Below are 15,686 nucleotides of genomic sequence, written 5' to 3' on the forward strand. Positions count from 1 at the left end.
CCCCTTGAGACTCAGTTGGGATTTAGCCCTCTGGTCCTCACTAGAGTAATTATTCCTATACCTTAAAATCATAGTAATTAACAGAATCATGCAGAACGCTACTGATATTCTGTTATGGGCTATAGTAATGAACAAAATTATCTGTAAGGAAAGTGTCATCTGTAAGGAAAGTGACACAGTGTAAGCTGTGTCATTCTGCTTAGAACAGAAATTATTGTTAAAACAATAATTCTAATATAGGATGTACTTGACTTATGACCACAATTGAGCCCCAAATTTCTGTTGCTAAGTGAGACATTTGTTCAGTGAGTTTTGCCCCATTTTACGACTTTTCTTGCCACAGTTGTTAAGTGAATCTGGCTTCCCCACTAACTTGGTTTGTCAGAAGTTGCAAAAGGTGATCACATGACCCTTGGACACTGCAGCCATCATAAATATCGGTCAATTGCCAAGCATCTGAATTTTGATCACATGACCCTGGCGATGATGTAATGGTTGTAAGTGTGAAAAACTATCATAAGTCACTTTTTCAGTGATGTAACTCTGAACAGCCAATAAACAAATTGTTACAAGTCATTGTGGTTCTGTGTGAGTGTTGTTAAATTAGTCAACCCATAATTTAAGGTATAATCTGATGGAAAGAACACCCATTTCTCCCAAAATTCTGTTAAATTCAAAATCCTGCCATTTGTGTAAGCTGCATAATGACATTATAATGCAAACCATGTAAATTTATACAAATGTCACATTAGGTAACCTCTTACAAAAGGTATAATAAATTCTTTTTTTTTTCTCACTTTGGATCAAATTTCTAAGATGATTCATATCCTTTTTATCAATTTACGTCAGATGACGTGAATTGACGCAAAGGACATAATTTGCAACGCCTGCAAACCGACATCATCACACAATTGATGTTAATTGCCATAATGGTGCATTTTTCTACCTAGTGGATATTTGCAAACAATGGATACCGCTCTCCCACCATTAGTCTGTTAAAAGAATTTCACTATATAATACTTTCTGTTTACTTCATCCCACACATACCAATTTTGAGCGCAGCATCGGGGGAGAGATCTGCGTAGAGAAGGTTTTCTGGTTTGAGGTCACGGTGAACGACTCCATTTGAATGCAGATACTAAAAGACACAATCACACAATATTTCTGTAGTAAAAAGTCCCTTATCTCTATATGCTGTCAAAATGGATTCCTTTGACACAAGCCAATGAATTATTTCTTATTTATTTAAAGTTCTAGCTCGATCCTCTTGCTTCACAATGAAACCATGTGATTGGGCAATGCAGGAGAAATACGGTTCAATCTGTTAGCTCAGTGGTGGTCGGTGATTGAAACACATAAGGGAATATTGCACCAGCTGCCTTGTGTCTTGTAGCAGTTCCATAGGTGGAAGGCGTAGACGTTGTGGTGAGGTAGTGACATTTAGTACTGTAAGGAGCCCCAGGCTGCTCCTGAGTGAAGGAGTGCAACATCTGCCAGTTTGAACTGAGGTAACAGAATGTGAAGCAACTGGCAGTTGGAACAGAGGTTTTTTCAGGTGGGGAGGGGGAGTAGAACTCCTTACCATCAGAGCGTGTTAATTACTGTATAGGAAATACTAATAATCTAATGGTCATTTTGAAAAATCCTTTCTTAGCGAGCAGCTAGAAGCCAAGAGGAACAGACGTGTCAAATTTCAAGTTTGTAGGCTTTATGGTTCTGGAGATTTTGTGATGAGTGAGTGGTATTTGGCTTTTACATATATAGATTTAATGAAGTTATTGGCCACCTCAAATGACAAAGTAACGTTAGGTGACATTTGATGGCATTTCAATTTTTTCCAACTTGTGGCATTTTTGTACCACCACTTAAATCATCATGTATAGGCAGTCCTTGACTTACAATAGTGAATGTGCAAAGTTACAATGGCAAAAAAGTGGGGGAAAAGTGACTTATGACCCTTTTTCATTGTTACGACCTTTGCAGCATCTCCATGAGCATGTGATCAAAATTCAGATGCTTGGCAACCAGTTCCTATTTATGACCGTCGCAATATTCCAGGGTCATGTGATCCCCTTTTGCGACCTTCTGACAAACAAAGTCAATGGGGAAGCCAAATTCACTTGACAACTGGTTTACTAACTTATCAACTGCAGTGGTTCACTTAACAACCGAGGTAAAAAAAGATTGTAAAATGGGGCAAAATTCACTCAACAACAGAAATGTTGGTCTCAATTGTGGATGTAAGTCAAGGACTACTTATAGTAATAGCAATAGCAGTTAGACTTATATACCGCTTCATAGGGCTTTCAGCCCTTTCTAAGCGGTTTACAGAGTCAGCATATCGCCCCCACAGTCTGGGTCCTCATTTCACCCACCTCGGAAGGATGGAAGGCTGAGTCAACCTTGAGCCGGTGAGATTAGAACCGCTGAACTGCAGATAACAGTCAGCTAAAGTGGCCTGCAGTACTGCACCCTAACCACTGCGCCACCTCGGCTCTTAGTAATGCAGGTAGGCCTCAACGTATTACCACAATTGGGATCGGAACATCTGTTGCTAAACAACGTGGCTGTTGCCCAATTTTACTATCTTTTTTTGTCATGGTCTTTAAAGGAATCCAGCTTCCCCCCTTGACTAATCTTCCCAGGAGCCTTTGGGAAGGTTACAAACGGCCATCATGTGGCCCTAGGCCACTGCAGCCGTCATAAATGGATGCCAGTTGCCAGGCGCCCACATTTCAATCATGTGACTGCAGGGATGTTGCAATGATCGTAAAGTGAGAGAATCGGTCCTAAGAGTTTTTTCAGTACCCTCATAACTTTGAATGGTTGTTAAATGAATCATCATAAGTCAAGGACTAGCATTCCAATATAAACTGACAAGGTTTTACAGGTAGTCCTCGACGTACGACCACAATTGAGCCCAAATTTTCTGTTGTTAACAGAGACATTTGTGATTTCTGTCCTGTTATATTGCGATCTTGCTTGCCACAGTTGTTAAGTAAATCACTGTAGTTGATGTTAGTAACTCGGTTGTTAAGTGAATCGGGCATCCCCATTGACTTTGCTTGTCAGAAGGTCGCAAAAGGGATCACCCTGGACACTGCGACTGTCATAAATATGAACTAGTTGCCAAGCATCTGAATTTTGAATCAGGTGACCATGGGGATGCTACAAAGGTTATAACTTTGAAAAAAATGGCCATAAGTCACTTTTTTTTCAGTGCTGTTGTAATTTTGAATGGTCACTAAATGAACTGTTGTAACTCGAGGACTGCCACTAGGCTTTTCAAGACTAGTGTACCATTATTTGGTATCTTTATTATAGAGGGTTTCCTGCTTGAGAAGGGGGTTGGACTAGAAGACCTTCAAGGTCCCTTCCAACTTTGACAATGTTCTGTTTAGTTCTGTTCTAAATTTTTATAAGCTTGCATCAACTCTATCTGCTTTCTGGGCAGGGTAGTTATAGCCTTGTTTTTGAATTATTCAGATATTCAAATAAAAGTCTTTAAGTGTTCTCGAGCATAATATTTACTTCAATTGCTAATTTCTTTTTATTTTATTGTTTTCTCCCCAAACAGTAATCAAGGCACATATAATATAGTATATTCACAGATTACATAGAAACCACAAACTGACCAAATGATAGGTAATTCTTCACTCATGCTGTGAACGAATTACGCACAATTATAGGCCCAAGAACAAATTATAGGAAGAAATTATATTCTCTCTCTATTGCAATGATAGGCAGAAAGTGCAAAGAAGCTGCTTCTGCTTAAAAACGGCAGGGAGACTTTGTTGGATTATTTCCGAATAATTCTGAATAAATATTATTTCAGAGGTTTAAGCACAGCAAAAGCACAATGCTCAGTAGTGTTGTTTGGCTGGCTGGGGGATTCTGGGAGTTGAGAGTCCCCAGGTCTTAAAGTGGCCAAAGTCAGACTTTGCATTGAAAAAAAATCCCAATTGTTCTTTTCATTCATTCAGCTATTAAGATCTCTGCCCGTTTGATAGCATTTCTTTCATATCCCAAAGTGACGGAGCCAAATTCTCCCTTTTGCACAAATGGACCACTTTTGATATATGAATTCCTCTCATATTTTAATACCCCTGGTTGCCTAGGAAACCATCTTCTCTGACCTTTAGTCCCGAGAAACAGTGGCCTACTAATATTCCCTCCAAGAGTTATAGATTTCTTCTGATTCTTTTATGCCGTGCTGAAATTTAGACCGCAGGAAAGAGCTTAATGCCAACTGCACGCTGCCATTTCTTTGCCTGCTTGTCCTGTTTTTTAAGCCCAGCTTCTCTTCGGGGAACAATTCCTCAGGGGCCGGGCAGGAGGGGGCTGAATACCAAATTTCAATTTCTGCATTTCAAAGGATTCGGGAATGTTATTTATGAAACTCGTGCTGAATAGAATGACACTGTTAAGAGCGAGTAAGAACGTCCTTTAAGGGGGTGTCACTGCAAACCAAGATTAACGTATGATTTGCAAGGTGAAACCAGCCACCTTCTCCCCGCTTGTAAATTATTCCCTCCAACCAGGGGTGGGTTCCTGCCAGTTCTAACCTCTTCTATAGAAGAGGTTCCACAAATCTACCCTGCCGTTTAGAACCGGTTCCAGCTCTCTCCGCCCGTCCGCATCACTCTTGCCCCGCCCACCGCCCACTGATTGGCTGGCTCACCAATTGCCCCGCCCGCCTCTAAGAATCCTATCTAAACCTTAAAGTCTTAAAGCTGTCAAGTTTGAACACCCCTGGGTTTTTTTTTTCTAAAGGGTTAGGGGCGCGAGGGTCTTGTAACGTGACAGCTTTAAGACTTGCGCGCTTCAATGCCAGAGTTCCTGAGCCAACATTTTGGTTGCTGAGCAAGAGGGTTGCTAAGTGAGTTTCACCACATTTTACAAGTTGGCCACACCCCAGAGGTGGGTTCCTACCAGTTCGCACCAGTTCGGTAGAACCGGTTCGTCAAATCTACCGAACCGGTTAGAAGAGGTTCCACCAGAAAGCAGGCCACACCTACAGAAGAGGTTCCAAAAATTTTTGAAACCCACCACTGACACACAGACAGACAGACAGACAGACAGACAGACAGACTGACTCACACAGAGAGAGAAAGAGAAAGAGAAAGAGAAAGAAAGGAAGAAAGAAATTAAAAAAAAGAAAGAAAAAGTGAGAGAGAGATGAAAGAAAAAAAGGAAAAAGGGACAGAGAGACAAAAGGAAGGAAAGAGAGAGAGAGAGAGAGAGAGAGAGAGAGAGAGAGAGAGAGAGAGAGAAAGAAAGAAAACACATGGCTGGCAAGCCACTCCCACCAGGTCACATGGCTGGCAAGCCACTCCCACAAAGGAGGCCACACCCACAGAGTAGGTTCGAAAATTTTTTGAAACCCACCACTGCCACACCCACACAGTCACATGACTGACAAGCCACCTCCCACCCAGTCACATAGCTGGCAAGCCACTCCCACTTGGTCACATGGCCGGCAAGCCACTCCCACAAAGCGGGCCACACCTACAGAAGAGGTTGTAAAAAAATTTGAAACCCACCACTGCCTCCAACCTCCGTGGCTGGCAGCTTCCACATTCAAAAAGCTCAAGTACTTTTACACACAGGGTGAAGAAGCTATAAACTTGGTTGGTTCATCTGTTTGTCAGGTTAAACAACTTAGAGATAGTCCTCGACTTTCAACCATTCGTTTAGTGACCATTCAAAGTTACGACATCACTGAAAAAAAGGACTTAGGACTGTTTTTCACACTCACAACTGTGACTGCATCCCCATGGTCGCCTGATCAAAATTTAAATGCTTGGCAACTGGCGGGTATTTCTGTCAGTTGCAGTGATCACTTTTTGCAACCTTCTCACGAGCAAGTCACTGGGGAATCCAGATTCACTTAACAACCATGTTACTAACTTAACAACCGAGCACTTCGCTTAACAACCGTGGCAAGAAAAGTCGTAAAAAGGGGCAAAACTCACTTGACGACTATCTCGATTAGCAACAGAAATTTTGGGTTAAACTGTGGTCGTAAGCCGAGGACTACTTGTTGTAATTAGACTTAAACAACACTGTACAGGTAACCTTTGATTTGTGACTGTAATGGAGGCTGCCTAACAAATATAGGGCACAAACAAATGTTATTTATGTTTAAATGAATAAATGGGGAAATGTAAAAGAAATATGAAATGAGATAAATATTGTCGAAGTTGGAAGAATTTCGCATACTATTTGTATTATTATTGTTAATGTTGTCCAAAAAAGATTTGACACAGTCAATGCAACATCCACAAATTATGTTATGTTTATTACTGGAAAATAAAATAAAAAACTATATGCAAAAAAAAAAAGAAATTTTGGGTTAAACTGTGGTTGTAAGTTGTGGATTAATTGTTGTAATTAGACTTAAACAACACTGTACATGTAACCTTTGATTTATGACTGTAATGGAGGCTGCCCATTAGGATCATAAATCATGACAGTTGGAAAATGGGTCACCCATATCACCAACATGATTTTACAACTTGGTTTGTAGCACTTGTAAAGCAAACGCCGCAGTCGTTAAGCAAGCCCATTGTTCCCTGGTGTTTTGTCAAAAATCAGTAGCAAATCCCTGTGTCTGGCAAATACATTGCAAATGGAGGCCATTTGATTGTGGGCTATAAATGGAGAATGGTTAGTGAGCATCTGAATTATGGTCATGAGACTGTAGAGGTGGGGCCCTGGCCATCAGAACTATAAGTTGCAATGATCTGTTATAATATCAAGAGTCACTAAGCACCTGGTCATAACTGGAGGACTACAGGTACTCTTCAAGTTACGACCACAATTGAGCCCTAAGTAAAACATTTGTTCACCTAATTTGCCCCCTTTTAAGATTTTTCGTGCCACAGTTTTTTTTTTTTTAATAGCAATAGCAGTAGACTTATATACCGCTTCATAGGCCTTTCAGGCCTCTCTAAGCGGTTTACAGAGAGTCAGCATATTGCCCCCAACAATCTGGGTCCTCATTTTACCCACCTTGGAAGGATGGAAGGCTGAGTCAACCCTGAGCCGGTGAGATTTGAACCGCTGACCTGCTGATCTAGCAGTAGCCTGCAGTGCTGCATTTAACCACTGCGCCACCTTGGCTCTTGTTGTTAAGTGAAACACTGCATCTATTAATTTAGTAACATGGTTGTTAAGTGAATCTGGATTCCCCACTCACTTTGCTTGTCAGAAGGTCGCAAAAGGTGATCACATGACCTAAGGACACTGCAACCTTCATAAATATGAACGAACCCCTTGCCAAGCATCTGAAATTTGATCATGGGGGATGCTGCAACGGTCGTAAAGTGTGAAATGCTCACTTTTATAACTCGCTTTTTTCAGTGCCGTTGTAACTTTGAACGGCCAACTAAATGAACTGTTGTACGTCGAGGACTTCCTGTACTTGTATATATCATGATATTTCAAATCACGGTTAATCCAAATAAGTGGTGTAGTGTGATTTTGAATCTGCCCTAGTATTTCTTTTCTATTCCAATTTCTCCATCTGTTCTTTAGCCTAGAAAGAGTTTGCCTGTGGCACACTGGATCTGTCACTGCCGTCCATCAAATATTTTCTTTCATGGTGCAAAATAGAGAAAGGATCACCTGATGTCCTACTTTCCATCTCGATTCTACTGCAGTGATGTACGTGAAAGAGTCAGGGCTGAAATAGCCATAGGCCAATCCATTACTCTCCACATTAATTACCCCCAGGACTATTACCACTGGCTCAGGAAATTTCAATTTATTTTGAGGTCAGTCCTTGTTCATCTCTCTCTCACGCTCGCTGATTTGCCTGCATTTTATCTTTTGCCAGTTAATTTTTTTTTAAAAAAATCTTTGTCGATGTTTTATAAATAACCCTCAAGCTCTATTTTGGCTCACTGAACTGAGCGCGCACGCGCTCACTTTGATCCGAACGTAGAGATCGACTGGGTGTGTGCTGGGGGCAAACTAGATTGGAAATCACCCGTAGTAATTTTCCAAGACAGCCACTCAGTTGCAGCCAAATCCCAGGGGAAATTATACAGCCAAGTATTCTCCTAGATTGGGTGCGCTAGCTTTAACACGGAGCAAAACTGTTCACAGATAGCCCTCGATTTACAACCACAATTGGGATGAGAATTTCCTTTACTGAGCAGAGTGGTTATTCCATTTAATGTTTTATTAAAAAGAGCCAAGGTGGCGCAGTGGTTAAATGCAGCACTGCAGGCTACTGCTAGATCAGCAGGTCAGCGGTTCAAATCTCACCGGCTCAGGGTTGACTCAGCCTTCCATCCTTCCGAGGTGGGTAAAATGAGGACCCAGATTGTTGGGGGCAATATGCTGACTCTCTGTAAACCGCTTAGAGAGGCCTGAAAGGCCTATGAAGCGGTATATAAGTCTACTGCTATTGCTATTGCTATTGCTATTGAGTTATAAGATAAGATACGAAATACAAAACAGGGCGGGGCGGGGGAGGAGAGAAGTGAGGAAGGGTTGAGAAAAGGAAGCGTCGACTTCCGACTCCCTCTGTTGTGGTAAAATAAAGCATTAACATCAAACCACAACTTTTTTTGTTTTTTCGTGATAATATAAACTAGCCTATAAAGCTCTATCAAACTAATCAGTAAAGCAAGGTGGTTATTAAGTAAATTGTGTCCAATTGTTATGACCGTTTTTTTTTGCCACAGTTGTTAAGCACATTCCTGAAGCTGTTAAGCGAATGATGAGGTCATTAAGCGAATCCAGCTTTCCCCATTAACTTTACCTTTCAGCAGCTGGCTGGGAAGGTCAGAAAAGGCAATCACATGACCCCGAGATGCTGCAATCATCATAAATGCATGCTGGTTGCCAAGCACCCAAATTTTGATCATTTGACCGTGGGGATGCAGCGACGGTCATAAGTGTGAGGAAGAGTCCCTGCGGATTTTGCTCCGCTGGTCGTTGTGGACTTTAGGGGGCAGGGCTCATCTCCTTCTCAAAGCCATCGCTGTCCAAAGACATTTCTGTGGTCATGTGTCCATCACAGAGGACTGTTACTTTATGAGACAAGGTCAAAAAAATCACTTTTTTTTCAGAGCCGTTGTAACTTTGAACAGTCACTGAATGAGTGGTTGTAAAACGAGGATCACTTTTAATGGGGTCAGAGAAAATTCCAGGACCTGCCAGAAGAGGGACTCTTGATCTGGTGGGAAATTTATTCTGCATTTCTAGTTTTTATTGAAGGGACAGCTGGTTGTCAGGGACTGAGGGGAGAAAATATTCACCCACGCATTTTGAGATCCTGCTCTCTCAATCTGCCCTGTGCAACTACAATAAAAATATTGTGCACATTAGTATATATACTGTATGAGTAGAGTGTCAATAGATTTTAGATATTTTGAGGACAGTTGGATAAACAGATGATCTGCACCATCCCTAACCCTCGCAGACGAGGATTCACAGAAATTGTATTCTACCTCCTGTAGAGGAGCAATTCTTAACCTCAGCAATTTTAAGATGTGTGGACTTCAACTCCCAGAATTCCCCACCAGAGGAATTCTGGGAGTTGAAGTCCACATATCTTAAAGCTTTTGAGGCTGAGAAACAGTTCTGAGGACTCCCAGCTGCCTTTTTCATCTTTACTTCTTTTTTCCTTGCATCTCTCCCTATCTTTCGGCACCAATTTTTGGGGGGACTTTTTGTTTTCTTTTCCCCCAGTTGTTATACTTTACTCAGCAAGTTTTTATATATTGTGATTTTCTCCAGCTCTTTCTCCTCTATTCTGCTATCCCCAGCTAGTGTAATATGCAAAAAGTAATATACATGTTGCACAGAATATGATGTACATATGGAAATGTTATGACCAGTTGTTTTTCCCCCCTAACTACTTGTATAAGGATTATTCTTTACATTATTCATGTCTTGTATTCTTGCATGGACTGCACCAGTAGAGGCTACACCAATTTCGTTGTGTACATGGGGTACAATGACAATAAAAGCTTTGAGCTTTGAACTACAATGTCCACTATTTATTATTATTATTACCAATGTAGGGAAGCTGCTGGTGCCTATAAGTTGCTTATTTCAGAGCTCTGATAAGGGGAGCTTTCAAAGATAATATTAATTGAACACCAGTGGTGGGTTTCAATTTTTTTTAGAACCTCTTCTGTAGGTGTGGCCTGATTTGTGGGAGTGGCTTGCTGGACATGTGACTGGGTGGGAGTGGCTTGGTAATCATGTGACTGGGTGGGCATGGCCAACTTGTAAACTGTGGTGAAACTCACTTAGCAATGCTCTTGCTTAGCAACCAAAATGTTGCCTCAGAAACTCTGGCATTTGAAGCACGGAAGTCTTAAAGCTGTTACAAGACACCCCTAACCCTTTAGGGGAAAAAAACCCCGGGGGTGTTCAAACTTGACAGTTTTAAGACTTTAAAGTTTAGATAGGACTCTTAGAGGCGGGCAGGGCGATTGGTGAGCCAGCCAATCAGTGAGCGGCGGGCGGGGCAAGCCTGGTGCGGACGGGCAGAGGGAGGGAGCTGGAACCGGTTCAAAACGACACTGTAGATTTGTGGAACCTCTTCTATAGAAGAGGTTAGAACTGGCAGGAACCCACCCCTGTTGAACACTGATAAAAATGAAGTCACAACTTCAAAAACTGAAGCACACCCACAAGCCTCCCACCCATCAGAGAGGCACTCTTGCATAGATCCATGAAAAGCGCAGAGACCTCGATTGTGTGCCTGCCTACGAAATTCCAGCGAACAGAAAAGGTGCCTTTGAAAGGTGGCAAAATTTATATTTCCGTTCCCTTGGCAACCGAAATTCTACCCTCCAAAAACGGAGGCAAGGACACGGAATCCAGGAAAAAAAAGGAAGGAAACGTTCGAATGGCTTACGGAGACAGCTTCCAGGATTTGTTTCACCACGTGGGCTGCATCCCTCTCGCTGTAAAACCCCCTCTCCACAATCCTGCAGAGAAGAAACAACATGCAGTTTATATATATATATATGCAATATATGTGCCTTCACCCTGCACAGCCAGCCTGATTGCCAGTTTGTAAATCTGCTTTCAGGGGGGAAATGCTTAAAAATAAATAAGCCTGTGGGTGTACTAGTTTCTTTTCTGCTGCTTTAATGTGTGTGTGGGGGGAATCTTTGCAGCAGAGACGCAGGAATGGCAGGTTGCTAGGCAACCAGCACATTCCTCTTCCTGGTGGATGCAAAAGGGAGAACGCTGCAGGGGTTGCTAGGCAACTATTCACACATTGCCTCCACCCTAGTCCTCCGTCCCAGGACTGCATAGTTTAATAGAGCAATCTGTTCAATTCAAATGTCTTCTTTTTTTTTACAAAAGAAAAAAATGCTGATGAACGTCGTTTAGAAAGAAGTGATCCTCTTTATTTCTTATTCTTCCTGTATGAGGGAGATTCTCCATAGGCCAGTGTTTCTCAACCTTGTCAACTTGAAGGTGTCTGGACTTCAACTCCCAGAATTCCCCAGCCAGCGAATGCTGGCTGGGGAATTCTGGGAGTTGAAGTCCAGACACCTTCAAGTTGACAAGGTTGAGAAACACTGGCATAGGCCTTGGGAGATGGAAGGGAAAACCTTGGGAGGCAGAAGGGAAGTGGGGGGGGGGATCCAGTTTTGGTCACCATCAGAGGTGGGTTCCTACTGGTTCGGCCCGGTTCGGCCAAGTAGATAATAACTCGGCCGGACACACGCCCGAACCAGTTCTATGCTCAGCGCCGCCATCTTGATTTTTTGTTCTGTACATGCGCAGAACAATCTTCACTGGAAAAATGTAATTTTTTCCCTTTTCTAATGTGCTCATGCGCAGTTCTTTTAAGGTGGGTGCATTTTTGCGCGTTGAACTTGTAGTAATGCTGGCAGGAACCCACCCCTGGTCGCCATGATGTAAAAAAAGATGTTGAAGCTCTAGAAAGAGAAGAGCAACAAAGGGGACTGGAAGCTAAAACTTATAAAGAACGGTTGCTGGAATTGGGTATGTCTAGTTTAATATAAAGAAGGATTAGGGGGAAGCGTGATAGCAGTCTTCCGATATCTCGGGGAGAGGGAGTCAAGCTATTCTCCAAAGCACCTGAGGGCAGGACAAGAAGCAATGGGTGGAAACTAATCAAGAGAAAAGCAACGTAGAACTAAGAAAAAAAATTCCTGACTCTTAGAACAATTAATTAGTGGAACAGCTTGCCTCCAGAAGGTGTGAATGCTTCAACACTGGGAGTTTTGAAGAACAGGTTGGACAACCGTTTGTCTGAAATAGTATAAGTTTTCGTGTCTGAGCAGGGGGTTGGACTAGAAGACCTCCAAGGTCCCTTCCAGTTCTGTTCTGATTCTGACCATTTGAAAGTCACCTTTTGTAGTTATAAGGAAAAGGTCTTGGGAAACGGAAGGAAAACCTTGGGAAATAGAAGGGAAGGTCTTAGAGGCAGAAGGGAAAGGCCTTGGGAGACAGAAGGGTAATCTTGGGAGTCAGAAGGGAAAGTCCTGGGAGCAAAAGGCATTGGGAGACAGAAGGAAAAGGCACTGGGAAAGAGAAGAAAGACTTGCAGCCTAGAAAACCAAAATAAGCAAGGGGATCTCAGCCCACAGATAGAGGGAAGGCTTGGAAAGCTTCCCAGAAGGACCATCCCTTGGTTTTTTTTTTTTTTAAAGTAAAAGGAAAGGAAGGGAGAAATATTTTTAGATTTGCAAAATTCTATTAAGACAACCTTACAATAAAGGTAGAGTTGATATTCATTGATGTGCTTCTTGTCTGGACTACCTCAAAGGGCTAACAGCGTCACACATTTAAAAAGGGGATGTGGGCTTTGTGTCTTGATTTTTTATGCCGTCTCTCCCACCTTTCCTCCATTAAATATTCACAGAAAACAGGGGGAGGGACTTATTTGGAAGAGAGGGGAAACATCTGCTTTGCAGGATATATTTTTTTCAAGTTCCCATGAGCCCTGATTTCCTGGTGGTCTCCTATCCATAACTAACTAGGCTTCATCCCGATTAGCTTTTCAAAATCAGTCAAAATCAGTCATAAAAGGCTGGAGGGGGGTGTGCGGCTTTCTTTACATATATCATAGTGATTGCTATTGCTAGTTACTCTTAATCTCTACTAATGACTAGATATTCACAGAAATTTATCTGGCTTCTTATAGAATTACTCTGTGACTTGGCTTTCCCCCCCTCCATGTCACTGGCTAATTCTATTCCTCTTGCTGCCATCCATTTCATATTTTCATTTCATGCCTGGCTTGCAATGGCCCTTCTCAAACATCATGATTAATTCCTCATCGCAAAGGGTCACGGCCACCCATCGTATTTATTTTCCAAGAAGGACTCTAGGTTGTAGGTTAAGCTGCAAGCTATTTGAAAACACAGACAATGCTGGAATCTCTCATTTCCCTTTGCAATTGCTTGAACCGGCCATCGGCTATTTGTATTTGTATTTAGTTTATTTGTATGCCGCCCTTCTCCAGGAGGGACTCAGGGCGGCGAACAACTCAGGGGGGAAAGGGGACATAAACACAATACACATAGTTAAAATACACGAAAATCACACAACCATATAAGTCGAGAGGGGAGGGGAACTCATCAACCCCAGGCCTGCCGGCACAGCCAGGTTTTGACGGCTTTCCGGAAGGCCTGGAGAGAGGTGAGGGTCCGGATCTCCGCGGGGAGTTCATTCCAAAGGGCCGGAGCTGCTACAGAGAAGGCCCTCCCCCGGGTAGTAGCCAGATGGCATTGGCTGGTGGACGGAACCCGGAGGAGGCCGACCCTGTGAGATCTAACGGGTCTTTGGGAGGTAATTGGCAGCAGCCGGTCTCTCAAGTACCCAGGTCCAATACCATGAAGGGCTTTATAAGTTACGACTAGCACCTTGAAGCGTATCCGGAGACTGATCGGTAACCAGTGCAGCTCGCGGAGGATAGGTGTAACGTGGGTGTACTGAGGTGCACCCACAATCGCTCGCGCGGCTGCATTCTGGACGAGTTGAAGTCTCCGAATACTCTTCAAAGGCTGCCCCATGTAGAGCGCATTGGGTCAGTCCTGCCTGGGGAAAGAGGCTGGGGCTTTCGGTTGGGTTCCCACAACATGCTAAACCCAGGTTAAACCAAGAGCAGAGATTCAACTTAGAAATAAGGACGAATTTTCTGATAGTGAGAACAATCAACTAAAGGAACAGAAGCTGCCTTCAGAAGTTGTGGGAGCTTCATCACTGAAAGCGTTTAAGAGACTGGACTGCCATTAATGGTGTGGGGTCTCCCACTTGGGCAGGGGGGTGCGTTGGACTAGATGACCTACAAGTTCCCTTCCAACTCTGTTATTCTGTTATTTCCCCTTTAGCTCTGTAGGTAAAAAAACTTTAAAAAGAAACCTTAAACAAATTAAAGTAAGGTCAATCAAGGAAGCCTGGCTAGTCAGACACATTTATGTCCATCAATTCTATTTTAAAAAATTACCGGTAACTATCTCCATTTCCAGCAAGAGCTGAAGCCAGAAAGGAACAGGATAGAAGGAAAGCTAAGGAAATTAGAGCTTAGAGACTGCTTGTGAATTAAACCAAGCACCTTTCCTGCGTCCCAAACACACATTTTTTCCCCATGGTAACAAATTGCTCTCCTTTCCTTTGTTCAATTAGTCATCCTTAATTAAGAATCTGCCAATTAAGCCAAGGTTTCTCCTGTGTTACCTGTCAAACAGCTCACCACCTGTCACCAACTCAAGGATTAGCGTGATCTCTGTGGGGGTTTCGAAGATGTCTTTGAGTTTGATCTAAAAGCAAGTGGGAAGAAATAGAGGCGGATGAATAACTTTGATCTAAAAGCTTTGCAGAAAGGATGAAAAAAAAACAACGGAAATTCCAAATATTTACACTTTTTCCATGGCCAAGCACAGGGGAGAAATCCAGCAGGTTCTGACAGGTTCTGGAGAACCAGTAGCGGAAATTTTGAGTAGTTTGGAGAACTGGCAAATACCACCTCTGGCTGGCCCCAGAGTGGGGAGGGAATGGGGATTTTGGAGTATCCTTCCCATGGAGTGGGGAGGGAATGGAGATTTTGCAGTATCCTTCTCCTGGAGTGGGGTGGAATGGGGATTTTGCAGTATCCTTCCTCTGGATGGAGAGGGAATGGAGATTTTGCAGTATCCTTCCTCTAGAGTGGGGAGGGAATGGGGATTTTGCAATATCCTTCCTCTGGATGGAGAGGGAATGGAGATTTTGCAGTATCCTTCCCCTGGAGTGGGGAGGGAATGGAGATTTTGCAGTATCCTTCCTCTGGAGTGGGGAGGGAATGGAGATTTTGCAGTATCCTTCCCTGAAGTGGGGAGAGAATGGGGATTTTGCAGTATCCTTCCTCTGGAGTGGGGAGGGAATGGAGATTTTGCAGTATCCTTCCCCTGCCCAGCCCACCAAGCCATGCCCACAGAACCGGTAGTAAAAAAAAATGAATTTCACCACTGGCCAGGCACCACTGAAAAATGTCCATTCGAAGATATCATGCAGAAAGAAACCTTCATCTGTTTGATTTTATGACTTTATAGGCGTCAACGACTCAACGTTAGAGGTTGGCAAATTTTTTAATGTACGGTTATCAATTTCACAAGTTCATTGTGCCCTTTGGGTTGAAATTAAGAATATTTTAAAAACTGTACTAAAATCTCTATCCATATTACAATTTTAATTTC

The 15,686-nt window shown here is 42.8% G+C and overlaps 1 protein-coding gene across 1 annotated transcript in view; it reads right to left on the reverse strand.

The window, feature by feature from the left end:
- LOC106551954 (calcium/calmodulin-dependent protein kinase type IV) overlaps window positions 1–15,686 on the reverse strand; it is a 61,468-nt gene that overhangs the window by 16,605 nt on the left and 29,177 nt on the right. The window contains 3 exon segments of the mRNA XM_087703247.1: window positions 1,048–1,138; window positions 10,886–10,958; window positions 14,692–14,774. Of these exon segments, the coding sequence (XP_087559373.1) occupies window positions 1,048–1,138; window positions 10,886–10,958; window positions 14,692–14,774 (247 nt within the window).

Source organism: Thamnophis sirtalis, unplaced genomic scaffold (genome assembly GCF_051295495.1).
Source record: "Thamnophis sirtalis isolate CommonGarterSnake01/CBP01778 unplaced genomic scaffold, rThaSir2_p1.2 scaffold_1, whole genome shotgun sequence".
NCBI lineage: Eukaryota > Metazoa > Chordata > Lepidosauria > Squamata > Natricidae > Thamnophis > Thamnophis sirtalis.